General features: G+C 41.3%; 1 protein-coding gene across 2 annotated transcripts in view; it reads left to right on the top strand.

Moving 5' to 3' along the window:
- Positions 1–5,925: 5,925 nt before the first annotated feature.
- The window catches only part of STAB2 (stabilin 2), a 146,084-nt gene continuing 124,809 nt past the window's right edge, over positions 5,926–27,200 (top strand). Inside the window, exons 1-5 of one of the 2 annotated variants that reach the window (XM_081822304.1) lie at positions 5,926–6,232; positions 10,365–10,498; positions 12,472–12,587; positions 25,991–26,076; positions 27,121–27,187. In XM_081822304.1, the coding sequence (XP_081678430.1) occupies positions 6,155–6,232; positions 10,365–10,498; positions 12,472–12,587; positions 25,991–26,076; positions 27,121–27,187 (481 nt within the window). In that variant the 5' untranslated portion in view covers positions 5,926–6,154. The remainder of the gene's footprint in view (positions 6,233–10,364; positions 10,499–12,471; positions 12,588–25,990; positions 26,077–27,120; positions 27,188–27,200) is intronic. The other variant, XM_081822305.1, reaches the window with a different exon arrangement.

The raw sequence follows: 27,200 nt of genomic DNA on the forward strand, positions 1-27,200 counted from the left end.
TTGATCTCTCAGATATCAAAATAATAATCTAATAATAATAATAATCCAACAGAATAAGATGTGGAACACAAACCAAGGGGATTTCAGATGATTCACTTAGAGGAAGGAGCTATGGCAGAGCAGAGTGGCACAAAGAGCCGAGTAAACTGATTTTCTAAGTGGCTCAGAGGATTTAAAGAAAAAAAGGAGATGTATGTTTTAATAAAAATTCTTTTGAGGATGGTGGTATTTTAGTTGAATTATCTAAACTGCTTATCTATATAGCTGAAAAAATTTCACTTCCGTAAGTCACTCTGTCAATCATTAGTATACACCAAGCATTATTCCCAATATTTGGGATAATCAGTTAACTAGATAGAAAAAAATCCCTATCCTTAATGAGCATATATTCTAATTGGAGAGACAGAGAACTAACCATAAGTATAGCAAACAAGCAAATTATAGGGTGACTTGGAAAGTGATACATGCCAAGGAAAAAGAAAAGGGTCAGAATAAGGAGACGTGGGAGTACCAGGCTGGGAGGGATGCATGTTGCAGTTTGCAATAGAGTAATCTGCACAGGTCTTATGGAGAGAGTGGGTTTGAACAAGGGCTTGAAGGAAATGAAGGAGTTAGCTAAGGGTCTCTTTAGGGAAGATCGTTCTAGGCCTAGACAAGCCACTAAGATAGAGGCATGACTGGCAGGTGTGGGCTTCACCACGTACTCCATAGTGCTGGTGTGGTACCTGATCCTAGAGCATGGCTAAGATCTTTTATATGAAATAAGGAGCCTTGATCCATCCAGTTTAGCCATACTGTACTATGCCATGCATGACAAGACCAGTGGACCATGCAATAGACCATTGGGAATTGGTGACCCAACCCTCAGCTCTGGTCCAAGTATGCCTGTGGTTAATTTCGACCATATTCTTTATATTTGCTCTTCAAGATTCTGCAACCACAGCTTTCTTTCAGTGTGACAACAAATAGCACCCAATTCAGTTCAGCATTTTAATGACTGACTTAGGTGAACCACAGATAATCCACTCATGAGCTTAGGCATCGGGTATCAGAATGGCAGTCTACCCCAACAGGAAGATAGAGTGAGATTACTTGGCATCTATTACTAGTTGATACTAATTGATTGACCCTGACTAAATCACTCAACCCCTTCATGCCTCCATTTTCACATCTACGAAATCAAAATACCACTCTTTGCCAAGTCTATTTTGCAAAGTTGAAATAAGGTTTAAGTGAGGTAATACGTGCCAAAGTATGGCAGAAGCAATAATGCACAATGCAACGTGGCTTATCCACCTCTATGTCCCCAGCCCAGCATAATGTCTGACATTCCATAAATGTTTGTTGAATAAATGAATAGGTAAGTGAAACTTACAGTGTGATAACAATCAAGAAAAAAATCATTCTGTTAGATATGACTCATGTCTATACAATCAAAATAAAGGTGGGTATTTGGGGCAGCTATCTATATAAATCAAACTAAATAAAATATTATTTAGACTTTCACTTGAAGACTTTTTAAACAGAAGTTATTTCAAAACATGATTTAAAAAAATTATAGACTACTCTCAGTTTAACTTAAGTCCTTTGATCCATAAAAACACAAGATATTCTTCCCCAAGGCAGGGAAGGGAGAAGGACAAAGAAAGTAAGAATTCATTATTGCTCAGCAGATCAGTACAAGAAAGATTTTTTTAAATGAAGACAAATGGGAGTTCCTAATTTATATATTTGGAATATAAATAGCTATTGAATTGTTTCAATGTTACAATAAGATGTAAAGGAGAGAAGGAAGTATTTTGTACTTTGGCCAAGATGTTTTAGGTGCCAAAAATTCTGTCCAATGAGTACATAGACACACCCACACAAAAATGTCCAGGTGAATGTAACCCCAAACTATTTGTTTAATAAAACTAGGTCCATTGAAAATGCTTACTCCACATGAACACCACATGCTCAAGCAGAGAAATCCATCTCTCCTACCGAGACATTACCTTTAATGGTAAAACTGAGATTTAATACCGTGCACTGAGATTTTGAAAGCCTGCTTTGTTAGTCCTGTTTGCTTCACATTGGTCAGCATCTAAACTTATCAAGGACCACATCAGAGAGGACTCAGTCAGGATAGGAGGCATCTGCAAAGAGTTTCCACTGATTTCTCCTACTGGAAGTTTTCAGGGACATATGATTATTTTCCCTTTTCTAAATTTTTACTTCCCACAATGAAAATTCAAAAAGGGGAAAAATTCTAGGAGCTGTTTGATTTGTGAAACTACATGAAGCAACAGTTTCAATTTTCTAGATTGGTGCTCAAGAAAGATCAAAACCCAGCTGCTATCCTGTGATCATTTTCTTCTTCAGTCCAGCAAAAATTGCTGAGAGAACGAAACCTGAATTCTAACCAGAAAATCAACCTTAAATCCCCCATTTCTGCCCTTTTTTCCAGCAAAGCAAAAACTACAATTGATCCCCAGGTAAACGGCTAGGTTTGTCCTACTTCAGAAGCATTAACTCTTGCCCTGTTGGCCACCTCACAAGGTCCATTAGGACCTTGCTCAAGATTCAAGAACCAAAGCATGTCACGTGAATGCCTCAGCATCAGCCTCTGGTTCCACACTCCTGGGTTCGAATCCCTGTTCCGCCACTTACTAGCCTTGTGACCTTACACAAGTTACTCAACTTCTCTCTGCCTCAGTCTCCTCGTCTGCAAAATGGGGATGGTGATAAGATAACGATAATACGTATGTCATAGACTTGTGGGGAAGATTAAGTAAATTGAGTTAAATATTTAAAAAATGCCTGGCACATATAAAAGCTGTGCTTGGGTTTGTGATGAGGAGGATGGCGGTGACAATGACAATGATGGTGAAGGTGATGACCCCCTTCTTGGCATGCTACTCAAAGCAAACACGAAATGCTTTGTTACTCAAAGTGACCAAGGACTGAATTCTCAGTAGCGGGTACCATGTAGAGAAAGGAGCAGTTAAACACTAACAAACCAGAATCCTCGGGCCACAGAAGATGCTCAACAGTGTCACCCAGGAAAGGTCTCAGTTCATCTTCTGCCTTTCCCAATACGGGAAAACTACAGATTCCAATCAGGAAGTGAATCTTCTCACTCAAGAGGCAACCAGCCCCTCTTGAGTAACCACACTGAGAACAGATGACAGGAGCAAAGGAGGTGTGTGCTAACCCAGGAGGACCAAGCAGGACGCCATGAGAATGCAGAAGGGCAGCCTTGAGTGGAGGAAAGCCACTCCCGCATCTAAAGCAAGTGACAGCAGCAGGGTAGGGGATATTGGAGAGAGCAAACTGCCTAAAGAAATGTTGCTGGTTAAAAACCCTTGTCTCAAAATGACTCTGAATGGTTAGAGACAGAGATTACAACAATCTGCCAAAAAGGGTATATGGATGGCAGTCAAAAAAGTGACATCCCACTAAGGGAGGACCCACAGGTCAGCAGAACTGGGGTGACTCAGGACAGAGGAAATCCAGACCCAACTCGGAGCTGCACTGGGAGAAGGGTAGAGATCTATGTAGCTGCCATCTCTGACACTGACATATTTTAATAATATAATAATAATGGTTAAGAGTGATGGAGCACCCACTATGTGCTAGACACCATGCTAAGCACTTTGCTTGTTAATTGCAGGTACAGGGAGTGGTAGGGGTTTGAAATAACTTGAAGCATCTCTGTTCATAGCAATCAAATGAGCTTAACAGAAATAAAATTAATTAACAAAACTATTCAGACAATTTCTAAACAAAGCCATGTTAGTTATATGTATTTTTTATGCAACTAATTAATGAAGTATATGAACAGATCCTAGGCTATAGAGTTCCCATGGCCACTAGCAGGCTGACTTCTATTTCCCAAAAACTTAAAAATAGAATATTCAGCCTGCTAAAATCCCAGACAGTGTTTCTCTAAGAGAGATCAATAAAACACTGGATCTGGATGTTTAGTTTGCAAAGACAGAAAGTATCTCTTAGTCTAAAAAAAAAAAAAAAAACACCTGGAAAATATTGCTTTAAGCAACGTTGAACTGTTTCCGTTTGGTTTTGTTACATTATGCTTTACTGCAGGACTTCTCAGAACATCTAATGTGCTAATGAGCACGGTTAATACGTAAGAAAGGGACATCGAGGGCAGAGTTTTCCAAACTATTTGATGAGAGATTACTCCCCTGGTCCTCCTGCAGCATCTCCCAGAACTATTTTAGGAAATGCGAGTATGGGTTCATTGTATTATTTCCCCAGGGATCTAGCCCATTCTAAGCCCCAGATATTTATTCATGTCTTTCAGAGTGAAAAGAATCAGAAAGAAGTCTCCAACCTCTTGCCCTGGTGTAAGGGAAAGTGAAGGTAAGACACCTTCTGTGACAAATAAACCTCAAGATCTCTTTGGCTTCACTCAATAATTGTTCATTTTTCCTCAAGCAACAGTCCCATGCAAGCAGCATCACCCAGGAAGTTTTAAAACTATGTGTTCTGTGCCCCACACCCAGAAGTTCTGATTTGATTGTTCTGGACAAGAGTCTGACATTGGGGAATTTCTTCTAAACTCCTCCAGGATTCTAAACCAGGATTGAAACACACTGAACCAAGGGATTTTAAGAACTTCCTCATCTGGCATCTTCCATTCAGACCTCTGGGTTAGCCTCTGAAGAGCCTGTCTGTATTAGAAGTTTCTTAGATTATTGACCCATATGATATAATGCTATTTCCAAAATTCAAAGAGAGAAAGACAGCAGGGAGAGAATTATTTAACCAAAACTAGTATCTATAACGCATGAGTATCTCAGTTAAGTCAGTGTCATGAGACACACCCTCATATCTTATCTTGTTGATAAGCCCAGACTTTATCCTTTCTGGTTCTGAGCCTGATACTTTTCCATCATGTCCATGAAACTGGAGCACCACCTCCTACTTATTGATGCATTAGATACTCATTGTTTTGGGCAGTAGAGGGTAGTGGTTAACGGTAGTGGCTCTGGGGCCACACAGTTTGAAAACTGGATGCCCACCTACTAACTGTGTTACCTTAGAAAAGTTGCCAAACCTCTCTGCCTCCATTGCCTTATCTATAAAGTGGGGGAAATAATCCTAACTATTTCACCAAGAGCTGTGAGGATTAAAAAGGGTAATCCATGGAGAAGTCTAGCATATAGTAAGTTTTCAACAAATGTTGACTTGGTCTATTTGTTTTTATTATTTTCAAATGCACGTCTCTGCCCTAGGCTCTCGGATGTACAGAGAGGATGAAGGCTTGCCCCTGTCCTCAAGGAATTCACAACTGGACATGGGATATTGACATATAGACAGATGGATTGTGACAGATATGACTGAGCTTTTGTAGTATTATGTGCAAAATGCTGGGAGAGTTTCCAAGGTGGTATTGGAGGGGCGGGACAGGAAGGCTTCCTGTAAGAGGTGGCATTTGATCTGGGCCTTGAAGGGGAAGATGAGACCTACCGGCCCGGTCATTTGTTAAGACATGACATGGAAGAGGGGAAAGGATGAGTTGAAACCCCAACTGTCGGAGACTGCAAAGAGACATTTTTTTGCAGTAGAGTTTGCCAGCCATCCCAAGTGAGGCTACCACCCTCTCCCAAGTGAAGGCCCTGAGTTTCTGCAACATTCTCTCTGTGGGATCATTGCCCACTTATGGGCATTCCCACAAATACTGCCTGGCAGCAAGCTTGGGACTTAAGATTCAGAGACAGAGGCCTGCAGTTTTCCATGGTGTGGTCGTCTACATGTTGGCAGGGCTGTGGGTCCAGGAGGAGGCAGAACCAGAAGTGGGATGGGCCAAGCAGTAGGAGGCAGGAGTTTGTTCTTGGGAGTTTCATAAGGCACAAAAATTCCAGAGCATGTCTCCGCCTCAGCCCCTTCAGGATATCCTGTTATTCAACCAAGACATATATAGAGTTGAGAGTGGCCAGTTTCACCATGACCCCTGGATTTGCCACTTTTCCTGTCTCGAGGTTGTTCTCACATATCATCTGCTTCAATTCAGGAACAAGAGGGGAAAGGGTTTAAAAGCAAATACTGAAATGAAAGAGAATTCACTAGGAGTTCATCAGACTACAATAGAATAGCCGAGTAGTTCTGACAGGTGCCTGGCATCGGAAGGAGCAAATAGTTTCTCACCATGCTACAAAATCTCATACTTCTTCTTCTTGGATTGGTTATACACAATTTCTGCTCCCCGCCTGAAACTACAGACCAGGTAAGATGACACTTGCAAGTTTGTTATTTTTCAGGTTCATGGCGTGTCCAAATTTTTTGCTTCCCTCTGTTGTCATGGGTACTGGACTTCATACAATAAAGAGAAAGCCAGTGGAGAATCGGATCCTAATGGTGGCGCACCATCTTTCTGAAGGTGTGCTCACCCAATTGGTTCTATTCCTGTGCTAAACCACCCTTGCTAGGAGCTCTGATTTAATGCTAACATTCCTCTTTCCACTGCTGATGTTGATATCCTTGGGGGGTGGGGGGAAGTTGTTTTGTTTTCTTTTGTTTTAATAGTCTCATCACTGTGTCATTTTGAATATAGGAAATAACAGTGGTTGAAGACAGATGAGTAGAGAGATGTTCTGGGGAATTCTGAGTGGGGTGATGTCTGCTTGAGAAACATAGTATTCCAGAATGCCTCGGGAACTCATCCCTTCTACTTTCCACAAGTTGTAGTAAAAGCACCCAGGGCAGTCATGTCAGCAGCTCCCATGAAGGACACCAGCACTCCAGTGTCTCAAACAGGCTCACATGAGCTGTCCTAATAGAGCATGTTGGGTATCAGATGTACATCGAGGGCAGCCTAAACAAGGAGTATGAGCAAGGCAGTCTGGCAGTTCTTTTAAAATGCATTTCACCAGGCATGCTTTCTGCTCTATTATTCATAAAACTTAAACATGATGCTACATCTGTACCAGGCAAATTTTTATCAGTGCCACTTGATCCCAGTTGGCACTACTCTGATGATGCTTTTCACGCAATTGCACTACTGGGTATTTACCCCAAAGATACAAATGTAGTGATCTGAAGGGGCACGTGCACCTCAATGTTTATAGCAGCAGTGTCCACAATAGCCAAACTATGGAAAGAGCCTAGATGTCCATCAACAGATGAATGGATAAAGAAGATGTGGTATGTATATATATATACTATGGAATATTATGCAACCATCAAAAAAATGAAATCTTGTCATTTGCAACGATGTGGATGGAACTAGAGGGTATTACACTAAGCGAAATAAGTCAATTAGAGAAAGACAAGTATCATATGATCTCACTGATAGGAGGAATTTGAGAAACAAGACAGAGGATCATAGGGGAAGGGAGGAAAAAATGAAACAAGATGAAACCAGAGAGGGAGACAAACCATAAGAGACTCTTAATCTCAGGAAACAAACTGAGGGTTGCTGGAGTGGAGGGGGTGGGAGGGATGGGGTGGCTGGGTGATGGACATTGGGGAGGGTAGGTACTATGGTGAACACTGTAAATTGTGTAAGACTGATGAATCACCGACCTGTACCCCTGAAACAAATAATACATTATATGTTAATGAAAAAAATTTAAAAAAAGAACGAAAACACTGGAAGATAGCATCATGGTTCAGTGCTCCAGCTTAAGGGTTTGGGAGCAGCAAGTTGGAACTGTGGCTCTCGTTTGTTTATTTAACAAATATTTCTGAGGACCAGTCACTGTGCTCCACAGCCTACTAGCTGTTCAAGCCTGAGCAAGTTAGCTAGTCTCTCAAAACTTCAGTTTCTCCCCCAACAGTGCACCACAAACAGCCGGAATGATCATCCTCATCACCACCACCATTAGCATCAACAAAGGCTTGCTTTACCGTGGAAATCAGGCCTTGACTGGTGTTTAAAGCTGAGTTTGCTTTTCAGAGAAAACTGTATGAGAGATAAAATGAGCCATTCCATTTGAAAAGGATAACTTGAAAGTCAAGAGATTTCTTGAAAAGAGAGGATTAAATCTGACCTTTTAAGAAAGAAAAGAAAAAGTAATGTCCTTCCATACACGTATCTAAATGGGAAAACCTAATATAAAGAAAATCCTGCTTTAAAAAATCTGGAGGTTCCATGACCATTAAAGGGGGTTGATTCAGGGCGCCTGGGTGGCTCAGTCGTTAAGCATCTGCCTTCGGCTCAGGTCATGATCCCAGGGTCCTGGGATCGAGTCCCACATCGGGCTCCCTCCTCGGCGGGAAGCCTGCTTCTCCCTCTCCCACTCCCGCTACTTGTGTTCCTACTCTCGCTATCTCTGTCTCTGTCAAATAAATAAATAAAATCTTTTAAAAAAAAAAAAAAGGGGGGGGTTGATTCAAACTCTAGCTAAGGGTGGCTTTTATTATTATTCCATAAAGAACATTCCAGGGCTATTTTGGTTCATAACAATCACCAAATGAAAGCTGCCCATGCAAACAGATTTCATTTTTCTATATGCCACCATACAGCGTGTAGGGAAGAGGAATACCGAATCAGGGAATCAGAAGACCACGAACTTACAGGGTGACCTTGGCAAGTCACTGAACTTCCCCTCCTCTTGGTTTTCTCCTCCCTAGAATAGGCATGATGAAACCTGCCCTACTTATCTTCAGCATGGTCAAGATCAAATAAGATGATGCCTTGGAAGTATGTATAACCATAAATTTCTCTGTAAAAATAAGATTTCTTCTTATGCAGTCTTTATCCATTTCAGTAAACTTAGTAGTTATGATGTTCCCACCATCCCTGCCTAGTGCTGGGCCTGTACTGTTTAGGAATAAGAGTAAGTAAGAAGGAAGAGACATGGCACCCTCCCATAAGGGGTTTTTAAACGGAAAGCAAAGACAACAAAATGTGTTCCACTGGCCAACCATATGAAGAGTAGAAGTTGAGAAAAGGAAGAGAGTTGGGTATGGTTTTGTGGAGTTGTTACACAGAGCCTTGGAGGATGAAGTTTGGGTAGCCAAGAGGAGAGGGAAGCACATTCCTCTCAGGAGAAGCAGTAAGCAAAACACAGAGGGGGGGATGGAGAAGCATCACAGGAACTAGCATTTATTGCCTATGACATTCCAGATCCTGGGCCAGGCAATTTGCATGTGTTATATCATTTAAAGGTCTCAATAACCTGGAGAGTGGTTATTATTATCTCCCCATTGCAGAGGATGACAAAGGGTAAGGAATTCATTCAAGACTGTACACTTGGGGCGCCTGGGTGGCTCAGTCAGTTAAGTGTTTGCCTTTGGCTCGGGTCATGATCTTGGGGTCCTGGGATCGAGCCCCGCATTGGGCTCCCTGCTTGGTGGGGAGTCTGCTTCTCTCTCTCCCTCTGCCTCTGCCCCCCAACTCATGCTCATTCTCTCTCTCAAATAGATAAATAAATAAATAATCTTTAAAAAAAAAAAGATTGATAATAAAAATTTTTTTAAATTAAAAAATTAAAAGACTGTACACTTAGCAAGATACAGAGCTTGATTCCAAGCTTAAGTCTTTTGATTCCCAAATTTGGTCTCTCTTCATTATATGAAGCTGCTTTTTCTTAAGCTTGATGGGAAAATGAGGGAGATTTGAGAGAGGGGACCAAATCCATTTGAGAGGATCAGCATCAACATCATGGACAATGAGGGATCCTGAAGACAGGGCCAAAATGCGTCTGCATCCTTCATTCTAGCATCTAATTCTCTACTGCCTAATGTTGCTAAGAAACTGTTTCTAGTGTATCTATTGTATTTCCTACAACTCATTCATTCAATCAACAAATATTTTCTAAGCACTACTATGTGTCAGACACTGTTCTAGATGCTTAGGGTATAGTCAAGGACAAAACAGAAAAAGATCACTGCCTCTTGGAGCCCACAGTCTAGCTGAATTATAATCAAAAGATTGCAAACATCTTCGGAGTAGGAATTACATGCTTCATAGCACTTAGCACCCAAACTAGACTATTTCTGTAGAATCAATGCTGGAAGAATATTCTTGAGACCTGTTGATCTACAACCAATTGACCCTAAATAATCACTTTAAAATTTTCCCATTTGGAAAGTGTACTCTATAACACATTTCAGGTTTCCCATTTGGGTACATGTGTGTAATGATGTTACCTTGCTTTACTGAATTCCAGACTTTAGATCAAGGATGGCAAACAGGTGGTACAAGCAGCCTCCTTCCTACCCACAGCCATGGCAGACATTGCTTGCTGATCCCAACACTCTTTCTAAATAAGGTGGAAAGGAATTAGCCAGTCATTACCAATCAACCTTGTTGCCATCCCTGTCATTCCATTGACTTGAAGCCAATAGGGAAGAATAACCAACCAAGGCTCGGCTAATGGGACTTGATTTTTTTTTTTTTTATGTTTTTGCAGGCAAAAAGATGTGATAAGAAATCTCTGCTTACAATTAGGACTGAGTGCCAATCCTGTTCACTCAACTTGGGAATTAAGTGCCCAGATGGTTACACCAAGGTTACCAATGGCTCCGTGGGGGTTCGAGATTGCAGGTACTCAAGAGAAAATCTCAAGTCTTGAAATTTAAGGGATTGTGAATCCAAATTGAAACTTCCCATCTCAAAATCTACAAAGCATTTCCATGATTTTCCCTTTTTCTAAGACTATATTCAGTCCAAACTTAGGTAACTCACAATTTACAACCTTGAATCTAAAAAATTGATTGATTATTGATTATTGATTCACATTTTAATACAGAATTGACTATATTGCATTGCAAATAAACATTTTCCCTACATCTTGTCCTTCTTTATTTTGAAAATCTGGGTTTTGTTTCATTTGGAGAGGGTTCTAGCCAGAACATGGACTAAAAAGCCATGGGTCTGACAGTCATCTTATTAGCTAGCTATGGATCCTGATACTAATTAGAACCTGAAGTGGAAGACAAAGGAATTACAGCTTCATGCATTTTATGTGAGCATTGCATTCCTGAAATCCTCTTATGATTCAAAAGCCTCATAATTCAAGGCTAAGCCTCAAAAAGGATGATGAGCAGTTTTGCTCACCAGCTAATGGAAGCAGCCATACAACTCAAATGTAAACACAATGTTTTATTTACTCAGTCTACTAATTTAGACATTAGACAGCTCTCAATGAGTTCATTCTTAATTCAGGGATGAAGGATCAGTACTATTTCTTATTTTGTATTAAATAAAAACTAAACACTGTTATATCACACTATTTTAAATTCATGTTTGCTTAATGTGACCATGATACATTCTAAAACCAAAATCATCAGTTTTACAAAAGGTTCCAAATACAAACTGGCCTAGAATTAGCAAGCATATGTGACAGTTGACCATTCAGTTACCAAAGCAGGCACATCTGTGACCAGAAACTCTTAAAAAGTATATAGAAAGGTATAGGGTTCAAGGTTAAAATTATGTGGTGACTTTATTGAGGACATTTTTGTCCTGGCTACTATTTTTCATGGCAAGGTGGACACTTGGTTACATACTCCCCACCTTACCATCCCCCTTCCAACACACACACACACACACACACACACATCCAGGATAAGATTATTGCACTCATGCTCTCTGTTTTAGAATTGAAGACTTGGATTTGCCATTCATTTATGCTGAAATAAATCCAAGATTGGCTCTTGAGGGGATGTTTGGTTCTGCCCTTGGCTCTGCCTTTTCCCATCTTTGTGAAGAGATGTCCCTGCCAGTATTCTCAAGCTTTCAGAGGAACTGTCAATTCTGTCTCCAACTTGACTGGCCGTAAAGCCAGTAGCTCAGGGACTGGATTAGAAGTACAACGTTGAACTCACCATTGCATCACACTATTCTTAACAGCCCAGTTGAAAGAAATGATATTCATGGAGGATTGTCTCTAAATATACTAAAGTCAAATCCTAGAATGAGTCATCCATGCGGAGATTCCCCGAAAATAGGCAATGGTATTTAGCCTCTACAGAATTGCTATTCCAGATCTGCACCTCAGATGGTATAAAAACCGTTCTAAGAAATTCATCATTACATCTCCCTTGAGTATAAGGTGGCAAATATTCCCCATTATATTACACCGCCTCTCACAGAAATGTCTACATCTACAGTATCTGCAAAAAAAAAAAAAGTTTCGTTTTAAAATTCAGAGATCCTGTGCATCACAGAACTCATGACCTTTTCCTTCTCGTATTGGCTGTGACAAGTGTGAAGTGCACCTCTAGCATGTGCCTAGAACCTAACACTATTTCCTATCTACTAACCTCACTTCTGACATCACTGTAAATATTCTACCCTCATTTGCATTGTGTTCTGATTTTTTCATCCATTTCGTACAATTAAAGGTAAATCATTATTAAGTTTTGCTCTCCCTAGACAAAAATGTATTCAATCTGTTTTTTTAAATATAGGCAAGTGTAAAGAAAGACCTAAATAAAAACGTAGGCTAATCCCACTGCCCAGAGTTAACTGCATTGCTCTGATCATGGGTTTATGTCTTCTACTTCCCCTCCAAGGTACATATTTGAGATCAGGAAGTACTCGCTGTCTCTCCCTGGATGCCGCCATATCTGTAGGAAGGACTATGTCCAACCTCAGTGCTGTCCAGGTCACTGGGGCCCAGACTGCATGGGTAAGTGGCACAGCGCTTTTCTTGGACTTTGATACTTGCTTCTCAATGTCCCATTTCACAGAAAATCGAAAGGAAGGAAGTCCGATAACAAGAGAGCGTCAGCACCTTTTTCTAGAAAGTTCCATTTCAGTCTATCTGTAGAAAAATCTTTCTTGCTCTGTCAGCTTTTATAAACAAATCTGCTTTCCCCCATTTAGAGGTCTCTTTTTAAAAGAATTCCCTTACAAGTCAGAAAAAGGGACAATTGAAAGGATATCCATTTTTATAAAAAAGATAAGGGACCATAGAGAAGATGGAAGAATGCTGGGCTACTATAACCCTGAGAACAATTTTCTTTAAGAAGAAATTTTATTATAGCATCTCAAAGACCATAGTTATTGTTTAGCAACACAAATAATCATTAAATCTACTAAAACTTTAGTCTTTAGGATGGAATATCAAACTCTTTGATGACCAGTTTCACTGTAAGAAAAACTAGCAGCCAAATCTGAGTTGATGGTGTAGTTAGACTTCTTTGGTCAAGCATAGCGTTTGTCAGCTAAAATTGAACTTCTATCATGATTAAAGATGTTAACACTTGAATAGGGGCTGAGTCCTTGCTATGATATGCAAATTTTGTAAGATCACTTTTTTCCCTTGGAGAGTAAAAGTCAGGCATTTTAATTCACACATTGACCATTTGTTTCCCATTTTCTAGATGTAATGAAACATCTCCTAAAGAATCCACTTAAATAGAGGGGTGCTTGGGTGGCTCAGTAGGTTGAGCATCTGACTCTTCGTTTCAGCTCAGGTCATGATCTCAGAGTGGTGAGATCGAGCCCCGTGTCAGGCTCCTCACTCAGCAGGAAGTCTGCTTAAGATTCTCTCCCTCTGCCCCCTCTTTCTCTCTCAAATAAATAAATAAAAATTTAAAAAAAACAGAATCCACTTAAGGAGAGAGATTAGTTCTCTTTTGCTTTTTATTTATTAAAATAATACAAGCAAAGTGCACACAGCATGTAGAGTTTAGAAAGACAGACAGAAAGAAAAAACAGCAACTTCTTTCGGTCACACATAGGAAACCCTAAATGGTTTAGCTTATTTCCCTGCTTTTTTTTTTTCATATGGCTTCTAAACAGTTGAGCCCTTCTTGTACATATGATGTTGAAACCTACTGTTGTGTTTTTTTCTTAACTAATGATTAAAAGAATAATAGCTTCCATTTATTCAACATTGCTGACATGCGGTACCAGAGAGATACTTGGCCTATATTATCCGATTCAATTCTTAAAACAAATCTTTGAGCTAGACATTTTTATCTCCATTTTGCCTATGAGGGATCAGAGATTTGAAGATGATCTCTTACCAATTTCTTTTGGCCTGATAAATGATAGAGCTAGTTCAAGTTCAGGGCTGCCTGTCACCAAAGTCTTCTTTCTACTCTGTCCCATTGCCAGAGCAGAGCTTATAAAAAAAGAAAGAAAGATGGGGCGCCTGGGTGGCTCAGTCAGTTGTGCATCTGACTCTTGATTTCATCTCAGGTCATGATCTCAGGGTCATGAGATCGAGCCCCTTGAGGGGCTTTGCACCCAGCACAGGGTCTGCTTGAGTTTCTCTCCCTCTGCCCCTCCCCCTGCTTGCATGCACTCTCTCTCTCTAAAATGAATAAATAAAATCTTGAAAGAAAGAAGAAAGAAAGAAAGAAAGGAAAGAAAGAAAGAAAGAAAGAAAGAAAGAAAGAAAGAAAGAAAGAAAGAAAGAAAGAAGAAAGAAAGAAAGAAAGAAAGAAAGAAAGAAAGAAAGAAAGAAAGAAAGAAATGGGAGATCCTCCAAATGTGTTTCTAACTTCTCTTTTGATTAGCAAGTCCCTTTACCCTTCCAGTCAATGCCTGGTTATGCTCCTTGCGCTGGAAAGGTCAAGGTTTGGGATTCAGGAAATCCTGGCTTTCTCTCTATTAACCTCTCTGTTTTCAGTTTCACCCCAGCATGTGGACACTGTGTGATTCTGAGTTTGTTACAATGGAATCAAGTGATTAACCCACCCTTCTAGATTTCAAGAACTTTTTAAGCACCAAATGTGGTCACAATTACATCGAGTCCTTATAGACATGCTGATATAATACAAAAACTTTTAGATTTGCTTTTCTTTTTCTAACCCATGAAAACTAATCTGATGCTGTTATTGATCAGACCCCTGTAGAGAAGAAAAGGTTTTGTCCAAAATACAGCAACAAAAGTCAGTGTGTGAAACATCAGGAATGACAGTCCACAGCTCAGAGAGCAAAAGGACACTAGTCCTGCTCCCACGTTTGGCTTGACTCTAGTCCCATCATTGGGCAGTTTACTTGCTGCCATGCCTCAGCTTCCTTAGCTGTCAGATGGGGTTCCAAAGTCTTACTTTACAAAACTGTAGCACAGATTTTAAAACATTCATGTAGATGAAAAGTACTTGACAGAGAGACACTGAAAAAACACTTTATTGATGTTTTAGGAGTAAATGAATGAGTGAACAACAGTCAAAACAGACCTCTGACAGTGAAAGCCAAATAAAGTGACATTCTCTTTTGAGCCCTTCTTAAACATGGGTAACTCTTAAAACATGAACAGACAGACAGGATTCAAAATCTTCAATGGGCTTCATGCCATTGCAATATGCTATGCACGAATGGGGCGAGGCTCCTGTCTTCGATCCAGTGTGTATGGTTCTTTGAAGGCTCACACATTCCCTTCTGCTAGGTTTTGAGGCCGGAGAAGCAAAGTATGTGAAAAGCAGGGGCTGGACGGTCTTTCTACTGTCCTCTTGTTGGAGCAAAAGGATGTGTCCCTTTATCTTCATCTTCCAAACATACCAAATGTCTCCAAAGGCTTCCTTCCTTTTGCTCAGGAAAGAGATAAATGTTCTACTTAGCCGTATATTTCACCTCTCGTATTTTGTGGTGATGACAAGTGAGATCTTGCCTATCACTTTACATTTCCGCAAGGATAAGGCCATTTCAGAGCTGCTGACGTGTGTCCATATGTCTTTCTGATGAACCACAAGCTTTGGAATGGCCTTCTTTCCAAGGCCAGCGTGGCATCCGATTCCTTTTCAGTGCGTCAACAAATACATTCATACTCAATACCCCTGGGTTACTTTTTAAATTGTTTTAAAAATGCCTCATTCCAATTAGAAAATAACTCTGATCAATTAAAAAAAAAAACCAGAAAACACAAAAAAAGCACAATGAGAAAAAAAATGCTCATCATCTTCTAAAATTAAGAATAAAGCATGGATCCTCACTTGGAGAAAAAAAAATGTGTCATCCTGACATAAAAAGGTGTTTCTACCCAGATTTAACTCGCTTCTCCCTCATTAAAAATTATACTGCTTTATCAGATCAGCACACAGCAGTCTTTACTAATTAGCACACAAACATATTTTTAACATTGAAATGATCACATTTGAAAAACCGATATCCTACTTGAGAGGAAATCAATTTTTTTTTATTTGGGCATTCCAGTTCTCTTGATTTCACCACAAATGTTAACTGATTTTTGCAAACAACTCAAAGTAATGGAAAAAGAATGTGGGCAAAGGGGTTATACAGAACCTGGATCACAGCCAAAACAATCTGATTATTTCAAAGGGAAATGGTCTTGATGCTTCTTTTTGAGGTTGGTGTCATCAAATTCTGCACATGTATTTTTTTTTTTGTACTGTATTATTTATGTTTCCAGATCTCTTTCTTTCCTGTTGTACGTTTCTTGCCATTCACTGCACAGGTCGCAAATAACAGACTTCTGTGGACTTGAAACCGGTCTTATAGGCATGTTCCTTTTGGCTTTGAGTGAGAAATAAAGCTGAGTTCACCTGAGGAACCTAATTCACATCGGTTTCCCAGGGAGACCATTTCAACCAAACTCTAAGTGGAATACCAAGACAAAGTCTCTGCCCAGCACCATGAGCCAAACTTTTCAACAATGGTGATAGCGTGAAGCAGGCACCTCTAGAGTTCCCTGGGAGATAAAGTTACAAGGAGGTCTTTGGCCTCTTGCTGCAGGGGAAGTTTATTATCTTCCTTTAAAGAAACAGAACGGCTGATGATTTGCTGACAGCTTATAATGGGTAAGCCTCCTGCGTGAGGAAAGTCACAATGCAAGAAGAGACCACCAGGGTAGCAGTAACTAAAGGGAAATGGGATAATGACCTGGAATCGCTTTATCAGCTACTTGAGCCTCACAATGCGTCAGAAATGTGCCCTGATAGCAAATTCTGTAATATCTTTTTGAGCACGGTTGCTGAGAACGTCAATTTTACCATCTTTCTTCTTAATGGGGGTCTGAGGTGATAGAAAGTGATTTGAGAAGCAGGACTAAAATTCACACTTTTGCTTTAAAAGTTTTATCTAAAAACTGAACAAGTCATTTCATAGATTTCAAACTTAAACCATTCAATTTAGGACATAAAATGAGAACTCTTTGTGCCCCCACACTCCTGCTATCTTTTTCCCAAAGTTCCTTCCACGGTTGGCCAACTCCTAAAAAATCAAGTATTTATGGAGCACCGACTCTATGCTGCTCATAATCACATATCTGATAGGTCCAGTGCCTGCCCCCAAGGGGCTCACAGATTAATATAAGAAAGAGACACAAAAGCAGGTGAGGAAAAATAATCATACCTGAGAGCCCAGCAGAGGACCTGGGGATTTTGAGGAGTTTTGCAGCTTGCCCAAAGGCAGCCAGACTAGGAGACAAGCCTGTCTTGCTGCATAGTCCTGGCTCTAACCTGCTACTTTCCCCTGCTTCCCCAAATAACTGCTGGTTTTGCCAAGTCAACTGCTGGCAAGGCGACCTGCCCCTCTCTAGCCTACTTCTAGAAAACTTGCTTCCACCAGCAGCCAGATGCCCATCACTGCCTGGAATCGATTCCATGACACCTGAGCTCCCCCTGGTTCTACCCTTTAGCTGAGAGGCCATGGGGTTTTACAGTAAGATGGCACCAGACCCTGAAGTCCCATTGGCCTCCTGCCCCAGCCTTCACCACGCTCTGGTTCTGGGACCCACTTTGTAGGGCTATCAGATTTAGCAAATAGAGGACATCCAGTTAAATCAATTGCAAATAAACAACAAATATGCATACAGTATTTAGGGCATACTTGTTCTAAAAAAGTATTCATTGTTTTATCTGCAATTCAAATTTAACTGGCATCCTATATTCTATCTGGTAAACCTGTCCTTCAGCCTCTGTTTTCTCATTTACAGAATGGAAATAATGATGCCAATAGGCCTACCTCCAAAGGTTGTGCTGAGGTTTAAGTGAGCTCGTACCTGCAGAGTACTTAGGATGTTCCTGAAAGGTGGCAGGTATTCAGAATATGCCAGTTACCATTTCCGTCTTTTGTGGTCCAGGGGGTGTGTCTAGGTTTGGTTTTATATTCTAAGGTACTGATCGTATATGCTCTGGCTTAGTGGTTAAGGACTCAAAATCTTGAGTCAAGCCTGATTGCAGTGCCCGTTCTAAGACTTGCCAACCACGTGATCTTGGGCAAGTTACTTACTTCTCTGGGCCTCAGTTTTCTTATCTATAACCTGGGGATGATGATGATGATGATGACGTTAACAACAGTCATGCCTTCCTCAGTTGTTGGGAGAATAAGACCATGCATATAAAGTGCTTAGCAATAGTAAATGCTTGACAAATTCTATCCATCTGTCATAGAGCTGATAACCAAGTCACAGTGCCGGCAGCCTGGGGAGGGCTTTCCTGTGCATCTCATTATTTATGTAGCTTATGGCCCCTTAGATCAACTATTTTTCTTCCCACAATTGTCTGCCCTTCTGTGGACCCCATGGGTTACCTGGATGCCTCAAAGCAAAGGCCTGCCTTTCAAGGATATGGGGAAGATAAGCCATCAGTCTGTTTGGGCTGCTATAACCAAATACCATAGCAATAGACATTTATTTCTCACAGTTCTGGGGGCTAGAAAGTCCAAGATCAAGATGCTACAGATTCAGTTCCTGTTGAGGCTCTTCTCCCTGGCTCACAGATGACCACCTCCTCACTGTGTCCCCATATGAGAGAGAGAGAACACTCACTCTGGTCCCTCTTTCTCTTCTTATAAGGACATGAATCCCATCATGGGGTCCCTACCCTCATGATCTCATCTAAACCTTATGACCTCCCCAAAGCCCCACCTCCAAATGCCATCTTGTCGGAGCTTAGGACTTTAGCATATGAATTTGGGGAGGCACAGACATTCAGTCCATTAACAGTAAGTATTCACCTTGGCCTTTAGCCCACTGGGTCACAAGAGAGAAGCCTGGGCCAGGATGAAGCACCTGCTAAGAGAAAGACTTCCCTCCCTTGCAGAATATGTGCTGTTGAGGCTCAGGAAGATTCCCAGAAAACAGCAAATTAAGACCCAACCAGTAGATGCCTTTACCCTTAGTACAGCCCCAGGCAGATACCCAATGACCCCTGAATAAAGCAGATCACTCATTTCAATGAGAAGTATGCACTGGGACACCTCTTCAGAAATAAGTCTAAAGCACTGAAGCTGGACTCACCAGCCCCTTTCTGCCTACAGCAAGAGGAACGAAGGCCCCTTTTCTGTTCAGGCTAAATCTCATTTCACTTTCTTGTGAAAATACAAAGAGAAAACATTAGCATCTTTGGAAATAATTGTAGGCATTCAACAAATCTTGAATTAATTACTTAATTAAATGAAAGGCTTGTAAAATAATTTTAAGCTAGCCCTACAGAGAAGCACAATTCTGAGCCTTTAAAGTCAGACAGAGCTGGGTGGAATCCTTGTCTCCCAGTCTGATGGCCATGTGACCTTGTTAATGGTCCTCTCTCTGCCTCAGTGTCCTCTTAGGTAAAATGGGGATTGTAACACTTCATAGACTAAAGAGTAATAGTTCATAGTTGTGAAGATAACACATGTAATGTCCTTGGCGTTCCACTCAAGGTTTAGACTGCTAATAATAATAATAATAAAAAGAACAACACAAAAAGGAAACAAAAGCAAGTCAAGTTGGTCTTTTTAAGGCCAACATCTGGCTCGTGAAGGTGTTCAGTAACAGTTTACCAAAGGGTGGCCCTGAAGAAATGCTTCCTGAACATTGGTGTTCTGGAACTGCACTAAAGTATTTGAACAAAAAGGCTCAGAGATTGAAAGTCAGAAGCTGAATGACTTACCATGTGCTTAAAAATAGCCCTTCCCGATTCTAGTGTCTTGCTTTGTTTTCCTTTCCGGTCAGTATAATTATAGAAAAGGTCATCTCTGAGGTCTGAACAGAAGTCATGTTTCATTAATTATTGACAAGGACACTGACCACCTTTCCCAAACCTATCAGGAAGGCACATGCTCAGCTAATGGATTGTTCTCATTTATTCTTAATTTATAATTTCCGTACAGTAAACCCACCCTTTTCAGTGTGCAGCTGTATCAGTTCTGACAAGCCTCTTTTGTGTAAACACCCCCACCGTTAACTTAGAAAAGAGTTATTGCATCCCCCCCAAATTCCCTTTGCTCTCATGCCCCCCCATCTCCCACCCCCTGGCATTCACTGATCTGTTTTCTGTGCCTATAATTTTACCTTCATGTCATATGATTGGAATGATACCGTGTGTGCCTTTTGAGTCTGGCTTCTTCCACTTAGCATAATGCTTCGAGATTTGTCTGTGTTGCTGTATGTGTCTGTAGTTCATTCTTTTCTAATGCTTCATAGAGTGCCGTGACGTGGCGGCAACCAATCAATCCATTCACCAGCTGGAAGATGTTTGGGTTTGTTTCCAGTTTGGTACAACTAAGAATAAAGTCATTATGGACATTCATGCACAGATTTTTGTGTGTACCTACATTTGATTTCACCTGGGGAAAACTACCTAGCAGTTGGAATCCTGGGGGCACCTGGGTGGTTCAGTCAGTTAGGCTCTTGGTTTCAGCTCAAGTCAGATCTCAGGATCATGAGATTGAGCTCTGGGTCAGGCTCCACGCTCAGCTGAGAGTCTGCTTGAGATTCTCTTCCTTTCCCTCCCCTTTTGCCTCCCCCACAGCTCGTGCGTGCGCTCGCACTCTCTCTCTCTCAAGTAAATAAATAAAATCTTAAAAAAAAGTGGGAGTCCTGTCCAATGTATGTTTAACTTTGTAAGAAACCGCCAAGCTGTTTTCCGATGTGTACGCATCGTTTTTTTTTTTTTTTTCATTCCTACCAACAACGTGTGAGAGATCCAATTGTTTGGCATCCTTGCTAGCAGTTGATATAATCAGAACTCTAAAAAAATTTGCCATTGTGTGCGGTGGCATTCATTGCAGTCATTTTAATTTGCATTTTTTCATGTGCTTATTTGCTATTCATGTATCTTTCAAGTTATTGTTTCTGGAACATTGAGAGTTCTTTAAATGTTTGACATACAAGTCCTTTATGTGATACATGCTTTGTAAATATTTCTTCACAGTCTGTGGCTTGTCTTTTCTCTCTCTTACACTAACTTTTGATGAACAAATGTTTTTAATTTTGATGACAAATATGTTGATTTTTCTTTGATAAATAGTGTTTTTTGTATCATATCTAGAAATCTTTGCCTACCCTAATATCACAAAGATTTTCTTTTATTTATCTTCTTCTAGAAGCTCTATAATTTTAGGTATCCACAGTGAGTTAATTTTTGTATATGATTTGAGGTATAGATCAAGGTTCTTTTTTTTTTTTTTTTTTTTTTTTTAAGATTTTATTTATTTATTTGACAGAGAGAGAGACAGCGAGAGCAGGAACACAAGCAGGGGGAGTGGGAGAGGGAGAAGCAGGCCTCCCGCCGAGCAGGGAGCCCGATGCGGGACTCGATCCCAGGATTCCGGGATCACGACCCGAGCCGAAGGCAGACGCCCAACGACTGAGCCACCCAGGCGCCCCAAGGTTCTTTTTTTATATATAGATACCTAATAATTCCAGCATCATTTCTTAAAAAGACTATCCTCTCCCCATTGGACTGCCTTTGGACTGTTGTAGAAAATCTATTGACCATCTATGTGCAGGTCTATTTCTGGACTCTCTATTCGGCTCCAGTGATCTGTATGTATATCCCTTCACCATACCACCCTGTCATGATTACTGTAGCTTCACACTAAGTCTTGAAATACGGCAACGTACATTCTCCAGCTTGGTCATTTTCAAAATTATCTTAGTTATTCTAATTTCTCTGTTTTTCCATGTAAAATTTAGAATCAGTTTGCCAATATCTACCAAGAAGTCCTGCTAGAATTTTAACTGCAATTACATTGAATCTGTAAGTCAGTTTAGAGAGAAGTAACATCTTAAAGTATTGAATCTTTTAACCCATAACCACAATATATCTCTCTGTTTATATAAAACTTCTTTTATTTTGTTTGTCAATGTTTAATCAGTTTTAGCTTACAGATTTTACATGAATTTTATTATGCTCATACCTAAGTTTTTCATGGTTTTTGGTACTATTTTTAATGGTATATTTTCATTTCAATTACCAGTTGTTTCTTACTAGTTTATAGAAATACAATTGATTTTTTTATATTGCTCTTGTATCCTGAGAACTTATTATATTCATGTATTAGATCTAGTAACTTTTGGGGGATTCTTTTGACTTTTTTCTGTAGACAATCATGTTATCTAAGAATGGAGACAATTTTATTTCTTCCTTTCCAATATGTATGCACTTTATGTATTTTTCTTAACTTTATTGCACTTGTCATGATGTATTATCTGTTTCGTATATCATTGGATTCGGTTGGCTACAAATTTGTTTTAGAATTTTTTTAATCTTTGCCTTAGATTTTTAAAAGAATTTTTGTATCTATGTTGATTAGAGATGCTGGTCTGCAGTTTCCTTTTCTTATAAGTATTTGTTAGGCTTGGGAATCAGAGTAAGAACGCTCTCCATATAGAAGGAGCTGGGAAGTATTCTCTCTCCCTCAATTTCTCGGAAGAGCTTTTGTGTAACTGCTATGATTTCTTCCTTAAATATGAGGTATATGCACCAGGGAAGTCATGTGGGATGGAGTTTTCTTTGTAGGAGGGATTTTAAGTTCAAGTTCAATTTCTCAGATAAAAAGATGCAGGTCTGACTCCTGAATAAGAAAGAGAACCAAGGGAGGTTAGATTGGAAAAGTCTTAGACTAACGTGTAGTTCTAAGAACATTGGGTAAAGCTGGTGGGGAGCACCCCAGCCAAAGTCACCCGACAGAGGAGTCCTCCATCTTGCAGGAATGGGCCTGCTCTGGTACCCATCTGGTATCCCTGCCATGCTCAGGCACTGGCTAGAAATAGATGTGGGAAGTGTGACCTCATGAACAGGATGGTTGCTAACAGGGAAATTATGCTCCCACAGTGCACATCTGAGAGGTACAATTTTCATAGCGACTCTACCTCGGGAATCTGCCTTTGTAAAAATCCCTCCTCCCCTACCTCCTTCCCCAGATGCTTAGAAACAGCTGGTCCAGTGAATCACCTTCAGAGGAACACCTGCTTAAATTTTTTAAAAGAAGGGCTTGCTAACTGTGTCCTAAGGAAAATGAGGCCCAGACTTCCTAGACATAGCCTCAACTCTTGGGAACTGGGATGGGAGATCCTCCCTAATTCTTCTGTGACCAGCCTTTGGCCTATAATTATAATTATATTCTTAGTAGATGGCTTTGCCTTGTTTTCTGCTCTGTATGTTATCACAAGGCAAAGGCCGAGCAGAAGGGACACCCAGAGGACGGAAGAGTCATATCTGCCTCAGAGGAGGGTCCAGGAGAGCATGTTTGAATGGGGGGAAAGGTACAAGCAAGGTGTGGAGGGAAGCGTATGTCTGGGTAGTGGGATGGACAAAAGAAATGGGAGATGGGAGAGGAGGTGGTCCAATTCAGGGAGCAAGCTACCGAGCAGAATGCGAGTATGGGAGACTGGGATTCTGGCATCATTGCCTGCAGAATAAAAATGCCTGGGAGAGCATTTCTGCAAGGTGGCGCTGATTGCTTAGTCCCAGGGCTGGGGAGGATCTGTGTTCTTCTGAGGCAGCCCACAAGACAAGCTACCAGTCCCTCAGAGAGCACCTTGCACGCCTAGTCATATAGAGAGACACAGTGACCAAAAGAGGGAAACTGTGGCAGAGCTGTTACCCCTCTATCTTCCTGGTTCTGCCCAGAGGTGAGCCTGCTTCCCAAAATACCATCTCAGCCCAAGAAGGGCCTAATATCAAAAGGAAATAGAAGAAGAGCCATTGGATAGTCAACAATCTATGGAAACCCTCTCATCAGCACCCCTTGCTCAGCATTGTTAATGCAAGTGTTTCAGTTGGATTTCAGATGAACGTCAAAGTGTGTACCTCATACCTGCTTGATTAGGCCCTCTCCGTCCTCTTCATCCCCAAGTCTCACTGCTCTTTTAAGGATAAAGACCACAATCTTTAACAAGGCCCTTCTTTAATGATCCAACTGTTGCCCCCTATTGAGACCAGATCTAAGTCAACTGGGCCATTGAGGGTTAGGTTGTTTGGGGTTAATTGGTAACTTCCAGTAAGTGGATCGAGGAAAGCTCTTCTCCCGTTAGCCTCATCCCAGTTTGCAAACCAGTATTTATCTGATTGTCTGTTAATCCATGACTTTCTCCCCACTGGACTGGTAGGACCATGGAAACAAGGAACCAGGTCTATGTGCTCACTTTGTACACCCAGGACCTTACAGAGTCCTGATTCAAACAGATGCTTAATAATGCATTTCCTATTTTTACCTATTATAGCACAATCTGAAAGAACAGAAACTGGAGAGGATGAGGAGTATCCACTCTAAATAATAACAACCATTGATTGAGCACCTAATATTTCCAGCCCCTACTGCAACCTGCCAGGAAGACACTTGAACTGAATCTCAGAGCCATGCATTAATTTTCCCAAAAGGGGACAGATAGCAAAGAGTTGTACTGGGGCTCAAACCCAGGAGATGCTGATTGCGGACTCTGGACTCTTTCACGACACTATTGCGTCTCAGGTAGCCACTGCCCCAGCTGGTGAGAGCGGCCCAAACTAACACATTAGTTTTCAAGGTGCTTTATAAATATTAGCTACATGTCAGTGTGTCTTCTCCTTTGCTTCCCTCATAAACATTTCTGTTATCTGTGCTGTGACTCTGGGCTGCAGCAGTGCATGATGAGTATATAGCATAGCAATGAACAGTGTTTAAGTGTGGTAGACTCTGGAGCACCTGCCAGGGTTTGAACCCTGGCTCCGACATTGTTGTGGGATGGAAGACCACAGACTCAAAATGTGTCATCTAGACTCTGTAAGTCACCAACATTCTGCCTGCAGGGAAGAGGGGAACCAGAGAGAACACCATCCACAGGTGTGGAACTCGACTCTCTCACCTCCCCATACCCACAAGTATAAATGTTCTCTTAAAGAACTAGCCTAGTAACTCAAATGAGCCGTCGGGGTCTCTTCGGGAGAACTGGTTCTCTCTGTGATTAAAAATCTCTTTTTCCAAGAACTGTTTTTCATTTTCTATGGGTGCTGATTTCTTGGAAGACATATGGCACAGGGGATCTTTGTCGATGGGGGTAGGAGAGGAGGGAGGTCCGACAAGTGGACACTTCTGGTAGAGGAGGAGGGAGTCCCTCATTACCCCTGGCCAGCTGGATGGCTTTGGGCAAGTCACTCTACTATTCTGTGCCTCCGTTTCCTTATCTAGAAAATGGGGCTAAAAATAGGACTTAACTTCAGGGGCTTGCATTGAGTAGTATATGCGTGCATCCTTTATTATTATCTAGAATTCCGTATCATTAGCTATTTTGTGGAAGGCATTTGTCCTGCTAACTTTAATTTGGGATAATATTTGATCCTGCCTCATTCACACAAACTCTCCTACCAAGCCTTTAAAACCCCAGCTTGAATGACTCCTCCTCAGGATATCTCCCAGACTTCTCAAGGCACTTCAGTAGCTCCCTTCTCTGGGCTCCCTGGGGCATTTTGTTCCACAGCACTGCGGAAGAAGCCCAGCTATAGAGTAATGCTGAGAGATGAACTGAAGTCCCAGCTTTGCAAATTATAAAGCGTGAAACCTTGGGCAAGTTACATGGCCTCTCTGAACTTCAGTCTCTTCATCTGCTAACCAGGACCCATAACAACATCTCAGGATTTCAGTGGGAATAACTTAATTAGAAAAACATAAAGTATAAAAATTAAAAAGTGTAAAGTATAGCAAATGCTCAAGAAACGGTAGACAGTCCAAAGCCTTCTAGGACAGCACCTGACTATACTGTGATTCACTCGCCTTCCCCACGTAACCCTGGGTGAGGTCGGCAGGGTCTTTAATCATTTCTTATCCCTGGCAGCTAGCACACTACCTGGCCCCTAGGAGATGCTCAGTGCATCCTTGCAAAATGCTGTGTGCAGGCATGAATGAATGAATCTGAGCCCTCTGATTCCCTAGAGTGTCCGGGAGGCGCGAGCTTCCCCTGCAGCGGTAGGGGCAGTTGTGCGGAAGGCATGGAAGGAAACGGAAGTTGCTCCTGCCAGGTAAGCTCACAGACATGTTCTCCTTCCCCCTCTCCGTACCTGTCGTCCCTCCTTAAACACATATACACTAGGTGGAATCTCTAAGAAGTAGCACTGTTAGTAAAAAGAGTATACAATCTGCGACAAAATGACCTCTTAGGGGCTGGAGACCTTTGAGAGAGTCAGTTCCCCGCTCAGCCTTAAGTACATCCTTCTGTAAAATGGGTTTGATAAAAAAAAAAAAAAATACCTGTATCATTACATTTGTTGAAATGGTGCAATGAGATCATATATGTGAAACTATTTCGTGAAACTCTACAGGGCTGTAGAAATTACTGGGTTTTTTTCCTGTTAAGAATCACTACCATGAGCAGACTACTCTGTGGTCACTGGTTCTGCCAAGTGAAGAACGTCTATTGTTATCCCATGAAAGTGACTTTGTGAGTTTCAAACCTTTGATAATTTAAATACAAAGAAATCCTTCTGAAAGGGATGGAGCTCAATTGTCTTCAGAAATGCAAAACTGAAAGAGCGTTCATTTTACTCCTAAGTGAAATTACATGTGACTGTTAGCACTTGCCCTCTGTTTGTATCTTTGGACTGACAAAGCAGCCCCCTTCTGAGGAGCTCCAGACTCTTGGTGGAAAATGACGCAGGGTTAATGTATGCATTGTAACACAAAAACAGCCAAGTGTAAAGGCAGAAGTAGGAAGAAGGAGCTTCAGGGAAGGACGGAAGGAAGATACAGTTGAGAAACAAATGCTGACCAGACCATCAGTTAGAAATCCCAGGGCAGGGGCGCCTGGGTGGCTCAGTCGTTAAGCGTCTGCCTTCGGCTCAGGTCATGATCCCGGGGGCCTGGGATCGAGCCCCGCATCGGGCTCCCTGCTCGGCGGGAAGCCTGCTCCTCCCTCTCCCACTCCCCCTGCTTGTGTTCCCTCTCTCGCTGTGTCTCTCTCTGTCACATAAATGAATAAAATCTTTATAAAAAAAAAAAAAGAAATCCCAGGGCTTCCTGGAACGGCAACCACTTGGGTCTCACGCCATCTACTTGGTTTTCTACAGGACGGGTTTGGGGGAACAGCTTGCGAAACCTGTGCTGACAACTTGTTCGGGCCCAGCTGCTCAGCAGGTACGTCTGATTG

Source organism: Leptonychotes weddellii, chromosome 5 (genome assembly GCF_054177405.1).
Source record: "Leptonychotes weddellii isolate Sample4059 chromosome 5, ASM5417740v2, whole genome shotgun sequence".
Lineage (NCBI taxonomy): Eukaryota > Metazoa > Chordata > Mammalia > Carnivora > Phocidae > Leptonychotes > Leptonychotes weddellii.